Raw genomic sequence first — 17,804 nt, forward strand, 5'->3', positions numbered from 1 at the left:
GTGTGTGTATGCACGGCAACATCTATCTGTAAAATTCATAAATATTTTGATGTTTTTGCTAACTGATTTTTAAAGGTTTATTTTAAGTAGCGAGAGGCCTGCTTTCAAAGCAGCGTCGTTTACGCTGTCATAGCTTCCTCCCTAATGTAAAATGTAGATATTATATTAAATGATATTGCAATCACATTAGCGCTAATTACAATATTTTATGTCGTTTTTGAATGATGTTTATATCTGCGCTGGTTGCTGAGATATATAAGAATTTATTAATCGTTGACTATATGCATTATGCAAAAGCATTTTATAATTTTCTATCGTTCAATCTTGTTCGAGAGAGCATGCCTCACATTAAAGGACACACAACAATGATAAGATGAACGTATTTCTTGAGATTAGTCCCGTGTCGTTCGTCGCATTTCGGACCGTCCTCCTACCGAGCGCGAGCGACGGCATTCCCGGAGGTCAAGGCCAATTTAGAAAATCAATAATGTACAGCTGCTCGTCGAAAGTAGATCAAGGCCATGTGTCGCTGGCTTAGCGCGAGAAAATCTTCCCTATTGTTTATCGCAAATATCTGGGCAACCACCCAAGATATAGAGATGATTCTAAAAGGACTGTTCAGTTTATACTCTGCGCTATTGGAATATTTGGATTTTGTTACTAACAATTACGTCTTTCCGTTTATTTAACATGATAAAGCGTGCGCGTGCCGTAAAGATCGGCCGCAAATGCATGATTTCTGACTTTCATAAAACGCTTATATCTCGGCAATCGTAAAAAACAGAAAGATGATTCAAAAAGCATTTTTTAGATCGTGCTCTATTCTACTAGAATTGCTCACTTTTATTATTGGCAATTGTTTATTTCCGTTTATTAAGACGAAAAAGCGCGCAAAATCTTATGGATTTGGGCGCCAAGCGATTTATAACTTTCGTTAAATGTTTGTATCTCGGCAACCGCACACGAGAGAAAGACGATCCAACAAGCACTCGTTAGTTTGAAATCTGCCCTATTGGACGTAGTTATTATTAATACTGGCAATTTTACAGTTTCAATTTACTAAGACGAGAAAGCGCGCAAGATCCTATAACGAAACGTGCGCCGGGCGACTTTTTATTTTCATTAAACACTTATCGTATATATTTCGGCAATCATAAATAATATAGGTATAGAAAAATGATAGACAAATACTACAAAATGATTTTAGTTTTCTTTTCTCGTTTATAATGTTGTTTTTAAGCTAATTTCATGGAATTTTTGTTAAGTATTTTTGTTGCGCGCCGACTCCGAAATTATATCAAAGTGCGAGTCATTTTTGGCTAAAATTATATGGAATAAATATGTTCTCGTCAAGATATAAGGTAATATTAGTTGTTCACTGTCGTAAAAATCGCCAATGTACCACTTAATATTGTCAATTTATATAGTATCGATCGTAAAACTATGCTTTTTATCGTTACGTAATTTAACGGCAGCCGTCAAAGTATATATTCGTAAATGAGATTAATTCGTATTAATTAAGAATACTTTGGAAATTTTCAGACACTGCCTCGGGTATGTGTTCATATGTCATGGAAATTTATTTAGAAGAAATCTCTACAACTTCATGGAGAGAAGTCCTTACGATTACTCTGAATGTAATTGTTACAATTTAAATTCTGGGCGTTTATTTTTCAGGATTTGTTATCCAGGTAGCAGCATTATGTCAGTTTAAATAATTTTTTATTGATAAAAAATAAAGAGACAATAAATTAGACAAAATTTGAATTAATTATGTCAAATTTTATCTAATACAGTATTTTATTTATGCTTTAAGGTCAATTTTTAGATTTTACCTTAAATGTACAAAATTACTTTCATGTAAATAAAATTTAAAACAATCCTACTGTAACTGATATATATTTTATAAATAAATAAATTTTTACTAATTTATATTTAGAGCGTATTTAAAAAATCTATATTATTTTAGAATAATTGGAGGCTAATAGCAGCGATTTTTATCATATCTTTGATATCTCCTGTGTTATGCGTTATTTATTTCATGGGCGAGAGGGTCCTATGTGGTTGCTCTTGAAAGGCCGAAAAGAGGCAGCCAGGAAACGATAGAATTTCAGGAACAATTTGCCAGAATGGTAAACTACTATGAGACGACAAATAATTTTGAAATATCTCGAAACTGTCAATCAGAGTCCTCCTTCCTACCTGGAGCGTATGGAGCAATAAAACTGAAGAGCATCCAGGGAATAACTCTTTTATCAGAAATGTGGAAGCCATTTGTCATATTAAATATCTGCTTTTTTTTATAACTTTTTAGTGGAGCGCATGTCATTGTATCTTATACCGTCGATATAATCATCAGGCTTAACATCACAATAGACCCTTTTTTGGTCATCGTCGTAATAGGAATTATTCAAGTGATAGGCAATGTGCTCATAGCATTCTGTAGCAAGAGGTAATTATTTTTATTCGAATTTGATGTGATATTCAATTTTGGTAGCTCTAAACAATGAGTAATAGTAATTCTGACATATTTATTTTGTATCAAGACTTTCGTGGTTAAGCTGTAGATTACTTTATTAAAATACAATGGTTGTCAGACATTCGTTACAATATATCGTCCAAAAGGATAATGTTCCGAAAAACTATAATAAATGTTCGAAATTCTATTAGAATTGGTCGTAGTGTCACTTCGATTGTGTCCAGTGCCGGTACAGCAATTTCTTTGAGCGCTTTAATGATGTATCTGCAATTTTTTTAGAACACTGGCGTTGCAGCTGTACCTCTCGCTTGTATCTTCCTCTATATGGTAAGAAAATAATATTTTCAGGAATATTCATAATATTCATCTTGCCTGTCAAATAGTCGTAATTTTTTTTAAAGAGATAATTATAATAATGATTTTAACGCAAGTTTAAATCCAATAGTAGATATTAAACTCTGGGTATTTGTTTTTTTAAAGAGCTTCTTGAAAAAATTTGTCAATATGTTTACTATAGCTATAGCTATAAAGCTCACTATTAATCAATAAATTGCAGGCATTTGGATCGTTCGCATTATTGTCGATTACTTATTCGTTGATTGCGGAATTGTATCCCAGCAAGTGCATAAACGTTCTCGTACAGCTTTTCTCCATTTTATGCAGTTTTACCACCGTACAATTGTATCCAATGATGGTAACGCAAGACAGAAATGCCACTTTTTACTTATATTGTATAACATCCATCATAGCTACCATTTTTATAACGATTGCGCTACTGGAGACACGAGGAAAGACGAAAACACAGATAGAAGAAGTCTTCAGGGGCAAATTAAAAATTGAAAGTGCATGCTAAACGAGTGAAGCAACGAACGGTAAAATATTAGTAATTCGTGCAATTCAATAAGTAATGCGAGAGTTTGTAAGTGATGTAAACGCGATCAGTTGCGAAATAAATATTTTTTTGGAAAAATAAATAATAAACGCTAATTTTCATATTGGAGCAAAAGAAATTAGAATACTGAAGAAATTATTGAATGTGTGTGTCCCTCTAGAACGGTAAGAAAGAACCTTACAGATTGCTCACAGGATATATTACAACTGAGATATGGATGGAAATTAACACAACCAACCGCTATCAACCGAACAAATTACGCAACTATATATGTACATTCATTATTTGTTATGAAAACGCTATTAAATACTTACAAAGATTTATTAATTTATCGGTATAATAATCAAAATTCCCCTCAAAATTACAGAAATTATTTTTTAATACTTTTAGAAAATAGTTTTTTATGTCTTTCTCTTTTCTTTTAGGTCTATTAAAGATCAGGTATTCAATATTTTTTTATACATATATTTCTGCTTGCATTCTCTGTCGACAAAATTTATAGCAATCATTACGCAAAAAATGTTTTTCGTCTTTTGACTATCTGAAATAGTTATTTAGCTTAAATTAATTTAAATGTGCACATGTGTGGCAAAACAATTGAGTCTCGTAAGTTGTCAGCTTCAAAAATGTCAATCAAAAGCATTTCTACATTATTTATTAATTATTAAAACATTATTTTTATAAATAATAAAATGCACCATTGTACTACGCAAGGTGATCATCATCAAATATAAATATAAATTATTTAAAATACAGCACAGAAAAATAACATTTTAAATTATGTAAGATAATATGTAATTTTTGCTCTTATTTAGATATATAAAAACTACATAAAATATGTTTTAAATAATACTTGCAGCATATTATGATGTATGTATGTTAAAATTACATCATGTGAAAATATTTAAAATGTCGTTTATCTGTTATTTTAAATAATTTGTGTTTTATACTATATCATTCGATGCTCACACATACATATCTTGAACAGTACAATTTTGACAAGTTCAATTTTCGAAGTCGTCGTCTCACTGCTCGCGTACACAGCCACGTAAATCTCATACATATGCACATGCGTTTTATGTACTGTGCGGTTACAATGTACACCATCGAGTGAAACACTTTGCGTTTATAAAATCAGTGCAATCAAATAATATCGTTCATATACATAGAGTTTTAAATTGTACATATTTACAGTTGATAAAAACTAAATTTTTGGTCGCACTGTAAACATAAGGCGTTGCAGAAAAAGTTAAAAATTAATTAATTAAAATGCAAAAACCCACGAACCGGAAGAAAAATGTATTTACAATTTTGCATCGCAAAATATTCAACGAATATTAATAAATCTTTACAGTGTAATTTTCTTTTTGTTCTATAAAAACATAAATGATCGATGAAACGTTTCGAAACTCATTTGTACATATTTTACATTGTAAAGTTCAATTACAATTCTTATATCTAGCTATTTGTATCTATATATGTATATAACATGTGTAATTTATATGTATATACATCTGTTCCTTCCTAAGAAAACAATTCAGCCTAAATTATCTTAATACATTAACTTATCCTTTTAATATTTTGCTTGTATGTTATGAATTCTCAATAAGACTAAATCTACCTATCTAGCTATTAGTGTAAATTGTCACATGCAAATAGCGATATCAACATTATATTCTGTAATCATGTAATCAGATTAAATTATTAAAATCCGAAGATATTTTTCAAATAGGCTCAGCAAAACAATTGAAATCTATCATCGCCTTTTCTATGCTCTTGTTTTTAATGACTTTTTTTAATGACGTAAAAGTTAACCAGCTAATTTTTACAAGTTTAAAAAAGTCAATAACCATAAGATCATACTTTAATACCAGAAGGATTGTGGCGGTGGCCTAGGTGGTTGCTGAAAGCTCTGTGCCGTGTAAGGGCTAGCAAAAGCTTGAGGGTGAGGATGAGTGCTGTAGGCATGATGTTGCTGCAGACTCGTTGGCGGACTCGGTAGATTGACTCTACTGCCACTGGCGGTAATCGCGAGATTCCATGATGGCGATGTGGTTCCTTGACTGGTCTGTTGTTGGGTTTGTTGTTGCTGTGGCTGTGGCTGTGGCTGCTGCTGAGGAGGTGAAACCGAACTGATCGGCAGTTCCGATGAGGCTAATTGATCGGGAGCTGATGTCGAGTTGCCCGAGTTCGGTCCCATCATGGTGACGAGAGAGTTCGGAGTCGGTGGTAGCTGATGATTACTTGTTTGCTGATAGCTGGACGACGTGGAGACCGCTTGGTGAGCCATATGAGCGGTTGTCGACGAGGCCGGCGACAATACCGATAAATTGGGATACGTCACCGTGGCCGGAAAACTGTAAGTCGAAGTCGAGCCAACGGTCGAGGGTAGTCGTGTCGCGGAGTCCGCCAATTGATGAGTCACTGATGCATGATGAGATGAATACAATTCTGAAACTGAAATAAAACGTAGCGGTGATCATCTTTTTCTATCATGATTTATTACAAAGATAACATTGAATTAGGAACAATATGCGTTATCCTCATTTACATAAACATATACACACACATACCTTGGCCGGAAGAGAATGCCGTGTCTGGCAGACTCTGAGGATGCGGATGCGAATGTGGATGTGGATGACCCGGCGGCATGGCTGCTCCTGGGTGAGGATGAGGCGGTCCCGGTGGATGAATAACGTAGCCGGTCGGATAGGCTACGGAACCGACGTATCCAGCAGACGTCGACGAGGAGATATGTTTTCTCAATCTAGCTCTTCTATTGCTGAACCACACTTGAATCCTGGCTTCGGACAATCTCGTTCTCTGAGCGAGTTCCTCTCTGACGTATATGTCAGGGTATTGAGTCTTCTCGAATGCCCGTTCCAACTCATCCAGCTGGTGAGCTGTGAAGGTGGTCCTGCTTCTGCGCTGCTTCCTCTTCAGCGGGATCCCCGGTTCGCTCTCGCAATCGGATCCAGAACTTGCTTTCCCTACAAGATCACGTTAAAAATGAGAAAGGAATGAGATAAAATTTATACACATATTTATATAAGAATGTCGTAATACACAATATAACTCTCTTCGAAGAGGAGTTTATGTATATTGAACACAGCTCTGCCGTCGATCTTAATTTGCATCGCGTTACAAGTTGTAAACACAATCGCAAGCTGTCGTAACAATTAGAAACTTCTTTTGGTTGGTTGATTTTTCTCAAGGTCAGCGAAAAGATTGAGCCATAAAATAATTATGAAACGCTGTTAACTATGAACTTTCGAGTGACAAAAAAGTTACATAAAGCGATCATACGTGACGATTGGCAAATAACAAAGCAAGGTAAAAAAAAAAAACGCCAAATCGCCAGCAGTAGGAAAAGATAGGTGGGTCGAGGGAGACTGTTCGGGTGTAAACATGTTGGTCGTATATCGAGTGTGAAACAAGCACCTGGCACGAAACCCGCGCGGTGCTCTTTGACACTGACGCACCGGTTCTTTAATAGCGAACCGTGAACCAGCAACGCGAACCTGCGCCAAGAGAATGACAGACGAGAGTGACAGAACAGAACGATAACTCTAATAGTTAACGTAAATTGAATTTAGCTTTAAAATTAAATTTCGAAGATGGTCTTTGTCAAATTCTAGAAAAAGACCTACCTCAAAGACAAGACAACCATGTCAACCATCTGACAACCATGGTGGAAGGAAACGAGGTGCGCTCGTTAGAGGGATGTGCAGACAGTGCAGACACTGCAGACGTCGCGACTGTAAACAAGCGAGCGGTATTCTTTGTGTATGTACGTGGCCTTCTATTGGCCAATATCATCAAATATCAATGTCGACAATGTCTCCCGCCCAGCGCACTCATTAGTTATTGGATCAAGGATGCAATCACAGCTTGTTTTCCTTCCACCATTCCTATAGGTATTGTCTAGACGTAATTTCTGAACGCACCCTAGCGTTCTCGCGATGGTTGCTCCTGGCGAGTGAAGTTGGCCGCGCGATTTATGAAATTCTCTCCGCTCTCCGCCATCTACCTGCGAGACATGATGAGTCGACGGGCGACGCGGGCGTCGAGCGGATCGTATAGCTCCGTTTGTAGAGTCTCCGTAAAATTCTTTCATCGCCGTGTTAATTAAGTACGCGTCGCGTCGCGAGATTAATACCGGGAGTGCCGTGCAAAGTGACGCGCGATCGTAAGTGACGATATTTTCACGCGTAAACGAGTCAAGTGAACGAGTGAGTGAGTGAGTGCGCCGACAGAGATGCGACAACGGACGAGGATCGAGGAGAGGAGGAGGGGGCCTGGGAGGCATTGGGCGACGGCGGAGCAACCGTGGAGTGAGTAATTGTTATTCATTTATTGTATTATTTTGCTGTCCTGTCAGTCCTGACTCCTGTGGCAGATTCCGCCAGTTTCTCAAGCGCGCGATAATTAATTATTGTTTACTTTTCAAGTATTGATTATATCTTGGACGTTGTTTTAACATAAAAATATATATTTCTGTTACAGATCAACGCAGGGTTTCAACTAACTCCGCTGTTGCGCATCGGCCGGTGAGTGATTTTTTTATTTTAAAATGTCGAGATAACGGATTTGTAAAAATTAAATTACGAATATTTCGAAAAGAGAGAATCTTATGGGCCATTCTGTCGCTGCTACGCGATAGAATATACGCGTTTCTGTATTCGAGAAGAAATAACTTTGCAACGTTTATGTGTCGCTCGATCACGCTTGTCTACGTCCGATTATGATCCAGTTCTGAAAATAGGCATTCTTTTGCGGCTTGCGCATTCCTAGCCGCGAGGAAACGAAACGAGATAGCACGTGATGCGCAGACACTGAAGACACGATGGAGAGACTTTTTGCTTCCGCGTGCGCTTCGCGATGTGCATTTCGGGATTGTCGTCAGTTTCTCGGGACTCAAGTTTACACGGCGCGCGACTAATCGGGCGACGACGCCTGACGCCGGGACGGGTCGCGTTAATGCAAATTCGACACGGGCTCTATTCCCGGCCCGTCGTCGTGCTTTTTTTCCATCCACCTCCGCCTCCGGGTCATTCCGTCCTCTCTTTCTCTCTCTCTCTCTCTCTCTCTCTCTCTCTCTCTCTCTCTCTCTCTTTCTCTTTTCATCATGTTTCTTGAATTCGACCGACACCTACCCGCGCGCAGATGGAAATAGTGCGAGCGACGACGTGGCCCAACAAACCTGAGGCCACGATCATGCCACGTCCACGTGCGATGAACGATCAGAAATAGCCTCGATGAAAGTCCCGTCAGGACGTCGTAGGCAATCACTTCCTTCCGACGAAACGCAAAGGCGAAATGAGTATTGTTTGAATGTCGAGCGATAAAAATAAAACAATCGAGGAAAGGGTGATCGATACCTTTCGTTCAGGTAGATGCTTAGATACCTCGACTATTGCTCGCACATATTGGCGATTTACATATTTTATACATATTTCAGACACGCATTTATTACATAAAAGTATTGTCACAATAATCGAAAGATCATCGCAATATAATTATATGTAAAGTGACGTATCTTATTATGTTCTTGAGAAATGTTTAATTTGAACGTCAGCGTTTTGCAATGAAAAAAATCGTTGTGAATGGATTTACGTGACGACTCCGCGCGTTCGCAGTCTCAGCAGACCTGGTAATCATTCACCCCGAGGATAATACTAGGTTCCGAAAACTTGAGGAATTACTAACCGGTCGCGGACGCTTAGCTCTACAAGGGATATAATTTCTGCTCTGCCTTTTTTTAATTTGCTTGTGGATGAACCGTGCATGGTCCACGACGATAAAAACAAAATCTCACGAAGATCTCACGTGTTATATCTCTATTGAACTACAAGGGGAGATGTAATACGCATAATTAGTAATTTATTGCCGCGATGGATTGCACGTTCGGCATGAGACCATAAAGAGAAACAAATTAAACGTCTAAAGTTGTAAATATAAAAAATCGCATTCAATTTTTTTTATTTGAGAGGCACGCGGCTTAACTAAAGAACCAACGATGTATCATTCATTGAATTAATTATTATTGATAATTCGGAGTGATTAACTACGAACAAACTTTAGTTAACGCAGAATATTGCTTATGTTATTAGGCTAATGTATACAATATATGAGATTTGTCTTCATCATATTTGTGGGGTCAACCCCTAACATTCGTTAGAGTGTCGCATACCTTCCTCGCCCAGTTGCCACCCCTCGACTTATCACGCATACTTATACCGTGCGACACGTTTTATATGCGAGAAAAACAATCCGACACGTTCGCCGAACAAAGGCGTCACTTCATCTCGACAGCTCCGACAGCTCCGGCAGCTCGACTCGTATGTTCGCAGCTTCGTGGGCGTTTAATAGACGGTGTCCCTTTTCATTCCTCACCCCTCTGCGAGGTCGTGTTATTTCTGCCCCAGTTTCTCTATTTTTTTCGACGGGCGCCCGACCGTCAGAGCGATCGACTTACAGGCGCAAGAATCCTCGTTCCTCTCCTTTCAACTGTGGTCCCTTTTATCTTTGCCGGCTTAGCAGCTTCTCAGACGATCCCAGGATAAATTCGTGTCTGTACACAATTCATTTGTCTTGTCAGCAGAGGAAAGAGACATTCCCTCTCCCCACTTCGGTACCAATTTGTATCCGTGTTTGGTGGGAATTTCTCCGGGACGTATAACAGAAATTCTAGATCCTCAGACCTCAGACTTCCCACAAGTGTGGTATTCATTTATCAGCATCTGTCAAACTGGTATTTCAGATATTTATCAAAGTTTACCGGACCATCTTAATTTTAATTATCGCCTGTGCATATTTTGATTGCTCAATATACATAATATAGTGATATATTTCTCTTTAAAAGCGCGATTTTTTCGGCATTTATGTATTTTTTATTTTAAATTTGGAGAAAGTGAAGAGAAGGGAATCCTGATTCATCCATAAGCCGGTAGACGCGCGTCCTTCGTCGGCCGTCGATTTTCTCGAGGACGATCGACATTTGCACGCGTGTAAGGCCCACATCTTACGTGCAGCTTGCCATACCGGGCTCGCGCGTACACACGTGGGCATGTACCGGGCGGTGAGAAAATTACAGAGCCCGTCGGACGGTTGCGGCCGACCCGGCTACTGGAGGGAGGCGATCCGACCACGGCGCACCGGAGGCGAACCGGCAATTTCCGAGACCGAGAAACGCGGGCACGACCGATTAATACGCGAGCATTTAATTTACTCATTCACCGTTGCCCGAGCGAGCAGTAGGCCCACACGGTGGTCCATCGTGTGGGCCAGGTGATGGGGCGTATTACGGATGCGAGATCCTTTCACCGCGTGAAATCCTCTGCGTTCGCGGTATCCTCGGATTTCTGTGGGCCCAAGTGGGTCAATAGTGGGTGTTCGGCGCACGTTTTCATGTACTATGAAATAATAGATCTCTCGCACATGAGATGATAATTTTTTTCATTATTTAATTAAATGTGTACAATCTGTGCTGTGGACAAAAGAACAATAGATCACAGCTGGTCTAATGTACTCTGTCTTAAAACACAAAAAATATACAAAATATTTTCGTATTAAAATATTCAAGATAAATTGAATAGGATTAAACTCCGAAAAAGTAAAGCAGAACAGCGAGGTAAAACTACCTGTGTTCTTTTCTTCTAAGAACTGCAAATTCTATAGGGTTAATCAGTCTTCGCAGGTAGCGAGTCTTTAAAAGGCAAAAATCTTTTTCGCACTTAGCTAACGTTGTTTTTTTAGCTCTTCTTATACGATGCATATAATTTTTACAAAATCTGTATCTTGATGCGTCGCGGGATTCGCAAGAAACGTGAAAAGCGACTAATTCAATTTTAAGAGGCGTCGCATAACGAACAACCGTATTCTCGGTCTCTTATGCGAGCCGATGTCGTTATAATCCAATTCCATGCAAGGATACTCGGCGTCGGGCCGATTCGCCGATTCGCCGGCGATCATCAATCTCTGTTAGGACGCGGGAAGAAACTCGGGCAGCCGCGAGAAGGCCGATGGACACCCGCTCAAGAAACCCGCCGCTGCCATTAGTGTGGCCGATCGAAGAAATTTCAGAGAACTCGTGAAGCAAGTATTTGTATCGGAGCGACAGTGACAGTGAGAGATAAGCTATTTTGTTTATGCGTTAAAATATGAGTTAATTCCGCATGGGGTGTTAAATTTTCGTACTATAGAAAAATGTTTTTAAATTAGTATATTAAGATTTGGAGCACAGACCAAATTAATTTCCAACGCTTAGTTCCTAGAATTATTTTTCGTGGTAATATTTAAAATTTATTAATCAGTTAGTGAAAAATCAAAAACGAAAATAATTTGAACAAAAGATGTATAAGATGGTGATTTATGTGAGATTATAATTTCTATTCTTCAAAGAAAAATATTTTCGAGAAATTTTCTTTTTCTTTCTTTTGTTTTTCGGGCATATATTTTCTGCACTTGCCAAGATGCCCAAGGTCTGTACTCCGAATTCTACCTAACACTACGGGCTTTTTACTTGCTACACTAATGATTATTTGTGTAGCAATTGTGGGACTTCTCACCGTCACCTAGTTTAACGTCGTCTTCGGAATCGCGACCCCTGAGTAGTCGTGAAATCGCGGACACACTCGGAGCGCTGGTCCGTTCGCAGATGCCCTCTTTGATCAGTCGATCCCTGATTTCCCATGAGAACATACCCGGGTTGTCGCGCTTGTATTCCTCGATTCTCGCCTCCACTTCCGGTGTAGCCACACGTGGTTTGCTGCCGCCGATGACTCCGGGTCTGATGCTACCAGTTTCCTGATAGCGATTTAAAATCTTCGACACGCATCCATGGGACACCCTCAATTGTCTATTCTCAATGGGTGATAATAGACGAATCAGTTCAGATATCGATGGATATATTCAAAATAAAAATAAAATAATAATCTATATTTCTATTTCAAGAAGTTATCGTTGAATTAACCGGAAAGATCCTCGATTTGAGACACTGTACCTCGATATAACGCACGGCCTGACCCCCGCGGCGGCCATCTCGACGATCTTCAACCTGATATGATTAGGCAGCGGTCGTCCGTTGATGAAGATACCACCGAGCTGATTTACACGGCCTTGGCCCGGTATCGATCCTATGTCTGCAACAAGCGATACACTTCCTCCTTTTATCGCTTCCATAACTGAAATTCGAAGTAAACGTTACGAATGTCACTGGATGTTAATAATGATAAATCCTTTTTTCAAATTATATTTTTTTCTTTCTCTTATTTTGATCGTTTTCGAGGAGACCCCAGGAGACGCAATTGAGAAATTGTCCTTTAGTCAGCTTGATTTCCATGTCTTACCGGAAGTTAAGGAGAAGAGAAAGAGAGAGAGAGAGAGAGAGAGAGAGAGAGAGAGAGAAAGACAGTTGACGAGGTGGTGGCGGGACGGTTATTGGACGGCGTATAAAGAGAGCAGTCTGGATTTATCGCTGCACCGCATGCTTGATTTGACTTCTTTCTCTCGTTCTCTCGAAGCGGAAGGGAGAGAGGAAGAGAAAGAGAATAGGATGAAGAGAGCGAGGAAGAGAGAGAAAAAGAGAGAGTTATAAGCGCGGGCGGCTGGAGCGTATAAAGCGACCAACGCCGTAACTACCGATAAGTCCAATAAATCCCGGTGCAGTTTATGACGCACAACAATGATAGCGTATAATTTGCTCGGCTTATTTAATTTCGCGTTACACGACGACGATCTCGGCCCTGATCTATAAAGAAAAAGGAACGCGCGCGGTCCAGGAAAGAATCTTTGCAATTTTTACTGATCCAGAACGCGCTTTTTAAGAAGCGAAGCAAATAACGTGACACTATACGCATTGTGACTTAAGCTAAATGTATATGTTGTAATTCTTCGTGGTATCTTCATTACTTTTGGCCTCCGATGTTGTAAAGAACGACTATTTTGGAACGGTAAAATTACAATTGAGAATAAAGGCGATAATAACGAGACGAATGAGCTGTACAATTAGAAGAGCAAAAAGGAGACGCGCAATCGCACGTTCGACATTAAATAAAAACGCGCTCGCTCATACAAGACGCGATAATCGACTAAAAAAGGGAATCCCAATGACAGCGCGATGAAAAATCAGATCGTCCAGGCGAGACGGTGATCGGCGCGTTTCCTTCGCGTTAACAGTGATACTTATTATAGTTACAACATACTATGTATATTGTTAACGTAATCGACATATTAGCTATCTTATTCATGCTAATCGATGTGGATTTTAATCGATGTTCTAAGAGAGCGCATTGTAAAACAGAACCTTCTTGATTTATGTGAACGTCCTTGATGCTTATAAAAATTGCGCTAAATGCTTTATATCGGTAATATATGAGTGGCTTAACATAGACAATTTATTATGAATTTATTTATAATAATTATTTATAATTTGGTACTTTCTGCACAAAAATGTAACTTAATATCTCGCACGACGTTTTTCAAAATACGTATAAAGATAAAAAAATTATAACCGTTGCGCCATGAAAATTGAAAGAAACATTTTTCTTTTTTAAAATATCCATAAAATTGACAAAAGTATAAATGTGCATTATTTTAGTAACTATCGATACGCTAAATATTACTTGTATCAATGCGCATTGACGCAGATTAAATTAATTCTGCGGTTTTCAACGCCCGCCGTATTGGCAAATTATTAATCGTTTAGAGAGCTCGCGGTGAGAAGGAAGCGGATGATTGATCCCGTGGCTTTCACTTTTCCAATCCGCGGGTGCAAAACGTCGCACCACGTAAGTAAATTTTTTTGTATAGGCAAAACGCATAAATTTCCAATAAAATATAACGATCCGATCGCGATAAGTAATATACATTGTTGCACTTTCACAATTACGGCTCGGCAAAGATATGGAAATGATAGCATCGTCGTTATCGCCGTAGTCGTTATCGTCATCGAGAGATGACGGGAAACGCGACTGGGTACGGTCACACGCTTTCGTTTGTAATTAAACACATTTCCGCGTAAAACACTTTGTCGCACAAGACAAAGGGTAAGCAGGCTTCGACTAACGCGACCGGTAAAAAGCATCCGCAGAAAAAGGAAACCGCTATCCGATTGCGCAGAACGCTTGCATAACCGTAGCCATGCATCGCCGCGGGTGCAATCGATGCTCGAAAAACCGCGCGCAAATGCCCCCGCCGATAGCGATCGCGTTCCTCCAAAGTGACTTCCGATTCAATTGATCGTTTAATTAACAAATCGGTGCTATGCGGAGATTCCATTAACCCGGAGTTTCCAGCGTCTCTCAAGCGACTCTGCTTTTAACTTGAAACACGTTCTCAAGAACGAGGAAAAGCTTCTCGACCCAACCGCTCAGAAAAGGCGCGACTCATAAATCATTATAATGACGGAATCGCGATGCAAGAAAAAAAAATCTTGCTCACTGCGATGAAGTAATTAATGACCATCATTGAAAACTTCTATGCGTGGATTTTACGGAAGCGCATTCGTTGAGTGTTAATCGTCCGTCACCATTTACCGTCGTGATTTCCGCGAGCACACGCTTTCGCGTCTCGTTTCCAACTGGTAAATCATCAAGCGACTAATTACATGTACTCATTAGTCGCTCGGGACACCGCATGTCTGGACACTTGATGAATCGCGTTATTTAATTTTATAAACCTTGTTATTAAACGTATCGTCCACATTTTTTGTTTGTGAAGGAATGATGTATCCGCAGGACATTTTTTTCTCAGACTTACACCTTTTTTTCTCTTATACTGTCCCGGGTAGCGCAAGATGCACGAGCATATTGAAAAGCTGGGCAATAGAGCGCTCAAATTTATGGTGCAATAAATGACAAATGGAACAAAGTCCGGATATATACAGGATGAAATAATTTATAAATTCTCGAACGGGAATAGATACTTTTATGCTCCTAAAGCAATAATGACTAAATTACATAAATTTTGTAAAAAATACTAAGTGTGTAATTTATTACTAGCCAGAAGTTTTTTAAGAATATACCTATAAATTCTGTATTTTCCTGTATTTCCATAATACAATTCTGAGAAGAATCGATTGTGACATGATTAGACGCCAAACAATTTACGAGGACGAATAACAATAAATAGACGATAAGCACACATACAAAAGCAAATAAAGGTATACTATACATACTGTAAATATATATTGGTACGAGACACTACCGTGTCTTTTGATATTCTAAGATAAATAGAGAGAAAGAGAGAGAGAGAGTGAGAGAGAAAACTGACAGAAATCAGCTGGAACGATTCGAATACACGGGAAATATTTATTTTCAACGACGTTAGAGTTCTGTATATGATTTTGATAAATTACAGAAAAACTCTCTCTAAAATTGTGAGACTAAATGAATGATTTATCCCAGACATTTTTGTTAATAAAATTCTTTGTTCTTCAGAATGCACAAAATGTGAGGGAAAAAATGCTGTAAAAAAATGCAATTAAAATGTCATGGACCAAGGGTGGAAGTCAAGAAAAATGACTTTGTCCGCAAGAGATACTCCGTAATTTATGGCCAACATTAACTCTAACAATAGGGTTTTGTTCGTTTTTGTACAATTGTTTGTCAATGTCAGGCGGATTTTTTGAAGAAAAATGTTGAAGTTTCGTACATTTAAAAATGAAAATTTTACTTAATTTATTTAATCCATCGTTCAAGGCTATTGTAGAAGAGTTTTGTTTAGTTTAATCGACTAGTTCTAATTTACTCTCATAATACAAACTTTGTCAAAAACAAGTAACTATAATAATGCGCTTTCTCATTTGTCGACAATAGTATGGCATCAAGAATTTTATTCTAATAATTATCTTTTATCGTCTCTACGATTTTTAAATCTTGAATTACTCCATTTAATATTTTTTAAATATTTTTTCAAATGTAAAATTTTACAGACTAAAAGAAGACTATGAAAATGTGTGTTTCTATTGTTAAAATATTTTTTCACGTATTAATTAATTACATAAAGATTACTATTGCTATTTAAGATATATCAAACAATGTTTGTGGCTGTTTGAAAGATAACGCGAATGATGTATAAATCATAAAATTATCATAAAAACTATTGCTAATTTTAATTCTACGTATCTCTAAAACTAATGTTGACCAAATATAGTCGACTGCGACGAGAGACGCACCTTGAAAGGAATATCCAGTGAAACATGGTCGCATCATCGAGAAATTAGTGGTAACCGTCATCTCAGCCGAAACAAACCTCCGCAAAATAGTCCCGACGAGTTTAGTCCGACACCGAATATTGTAAATCTCACTACCGCACCTCACTAAGCCCTTCGTAAAAACGATATCGGCTGTCCTTCCTCCTGACAAATCTCACAATATTTTGTTCTATCCCGCCTAATTGCAACTCACTCGACGATCATGAAACGGAGCACATAGACAAACACTGAACATACATTCGTAGAAAAGATTCCCGCTCTGGAACGGGTCCATTGAATCCTGGAATTTTGGCTCGGGGTCCAGGCCCGTCGGGCCCAACCGCGAGCTTCTCTTTTCTCAATAAGTCCGTCGAATGGCCGCGTTCACTTGCGTGTATCCGCACTGGAAATGGATGTCGACTGATCGACGCGCTGATCCTGACTAAGTCTCTCGGGGATGGGGTACCAGGGTAACTAACAGCTAGGCACTCCCACCAGCCGCGGTACAGGTAGTTCTCCCCGTACTGCGGGGTTTCAGCGGGATATATCGCCTATACTTGAGGCTGAATTGGACTTCGATGGTACGACAAGACAGACCCACGGTCCTTGGCCACTGGTGCCCATCGTCGCCAACGACCAATCGTGGCACTGCCAGGCCTCTCACCACGCCTCCGATTCCCGCCCAAATGGTACCAGACGATGGGCATCTTTGGCGACTTTATTGCCGCGCTTTTACGAGCACGCTCCATGCTTATATACCGTGCTCGTTGTTCTTCGATGAATATGAGGGTGAGTCAAATTCTCTCGTTCCTCTTATCTCGTTATCATGTGATTATTTTTGTTTGTCAATCGCAATTTAATGATCAAGTTTAGATGATTTTCCAAATTTTTTCTGTCAGAAAAGATCGATGACGAGAATAAAATTCTCTTGCCATTGGAGATGAAATAAAGTTTGATATCGAAAGAGATATCTCAAAATAACTTTGAAGTTTTAAATAAAAAGGATGAAAATGGAGTTTTGTATAATAGGTATTATTAATTTGTGTATTCTATTTGTCTGCAAACACTTGTTTGAAATCCAACAACTAAATACTGAATGTTTTCGAAACTGAAAGATAAATGTAGTGAAAGTAGTCTGTTTTTTTCTTGTAGAATCAGTATGATATAACGTTATAAATATTCTGAAAATTAATAGCTAGAATAGTAGAATTATTTTTTAATTTCTTTTTAACAAATCA

General features: G+C 38.7%; 1 protein-coding gene and 1 pseudogene across 6 annotated transcripts; one reads left to right on the forward strand and one right to left on the reverse strand.

Moving 5' to 3' along the window:
• Window positions 1-3,622, forward strand: part of LOC112458230 — a 6,463-nt pseudogene extending 2,841 nt beyond the window's left edge.
• Window positions 3,623-4,739: 1,117 nt separating this feature from the next.
• Window positions 4,740-17,045, reverse strand: LOC112458286 (protein gooseberry-like). 6 transcript variants are annotated; one of them, XM_025021861.1, is made up of 5 exons: window positions 16,825-17,045; window positions 12,376-12,514; window positions 11,942-12,231; window positions 5,945-6,361; window positions 4,740-5,828 (listed from the first exon to the last, which is right to left on the reverse strand). In XM_025021861.1, the coding sequence occupies exons 1-5, from the start codon at window positions 16,859-16,861 to the stop codon at window positions 5,236-5,238; spliced, it is 1,476 nt and encodes a 491-aa protein (XP_024877629.1). In that variant the 5' UTR covers window positions 16,862-17,045; the 3' UTR covers window positions 4,740-5,235. The 6 variants fall into 6 exon arrangements, with proteins under 6 accessions (XP_024877629.1, XP_024877627.1, XP_024877628.1 ...); XM_025021859.1 differs by having other exon boundaries at window positions 12,376-12,556; XM_025021860.1 differs by having other exon boundaries at window positions 16,549-17,045.
• Window positions 17,046-17,804: the final 759 nt, after the last annotated feature.

The sequence above is a fragment of the Temnothorax curvispinosus genome, unplaced genomic scaffold (genome assembly GCF_003070985.1).
Source record: "Temnothorax curvispinosus isolate PA1 unplaced genomic scaffold, ASM307098v1 QBEX01008784.1, whole genome shotgun sequence".
Lineage (NCBI taxonomy): Eukaryota > Metazoa > Arthropoda > Insecta > Hymenoptera > Formicidae > Temnothorax > Temnothorax curvispinosus.

What these genes read in the sequence shown, in the direction of transcription:
- LOC112458286 (XM_025021857.1), bottom strand. Translation starts at nt 16,609, where the DNA reads ATGACGGTTACCACTAATTTCTCGATGATGCGACCATGTTTCACTGGA. An exon ending in AGGCCGTGCGTTATATCGAG is followed by an intron (nt 12,232 to 12,375) that starts GTACAGTGTCTC and finishes CATTGAGAATAG; the next exon opens with ACAATTGAGGGTGTCCCATG. An exon ending in GGCATTCTCTTCCGGCCAAG is followed by an intron (nt 5,829 to 5,944) that starts GTATGTGTGTGT and finishes GTTTTATTTCAG; the next exon opens with TTTCAGAATTGTATTCATCT.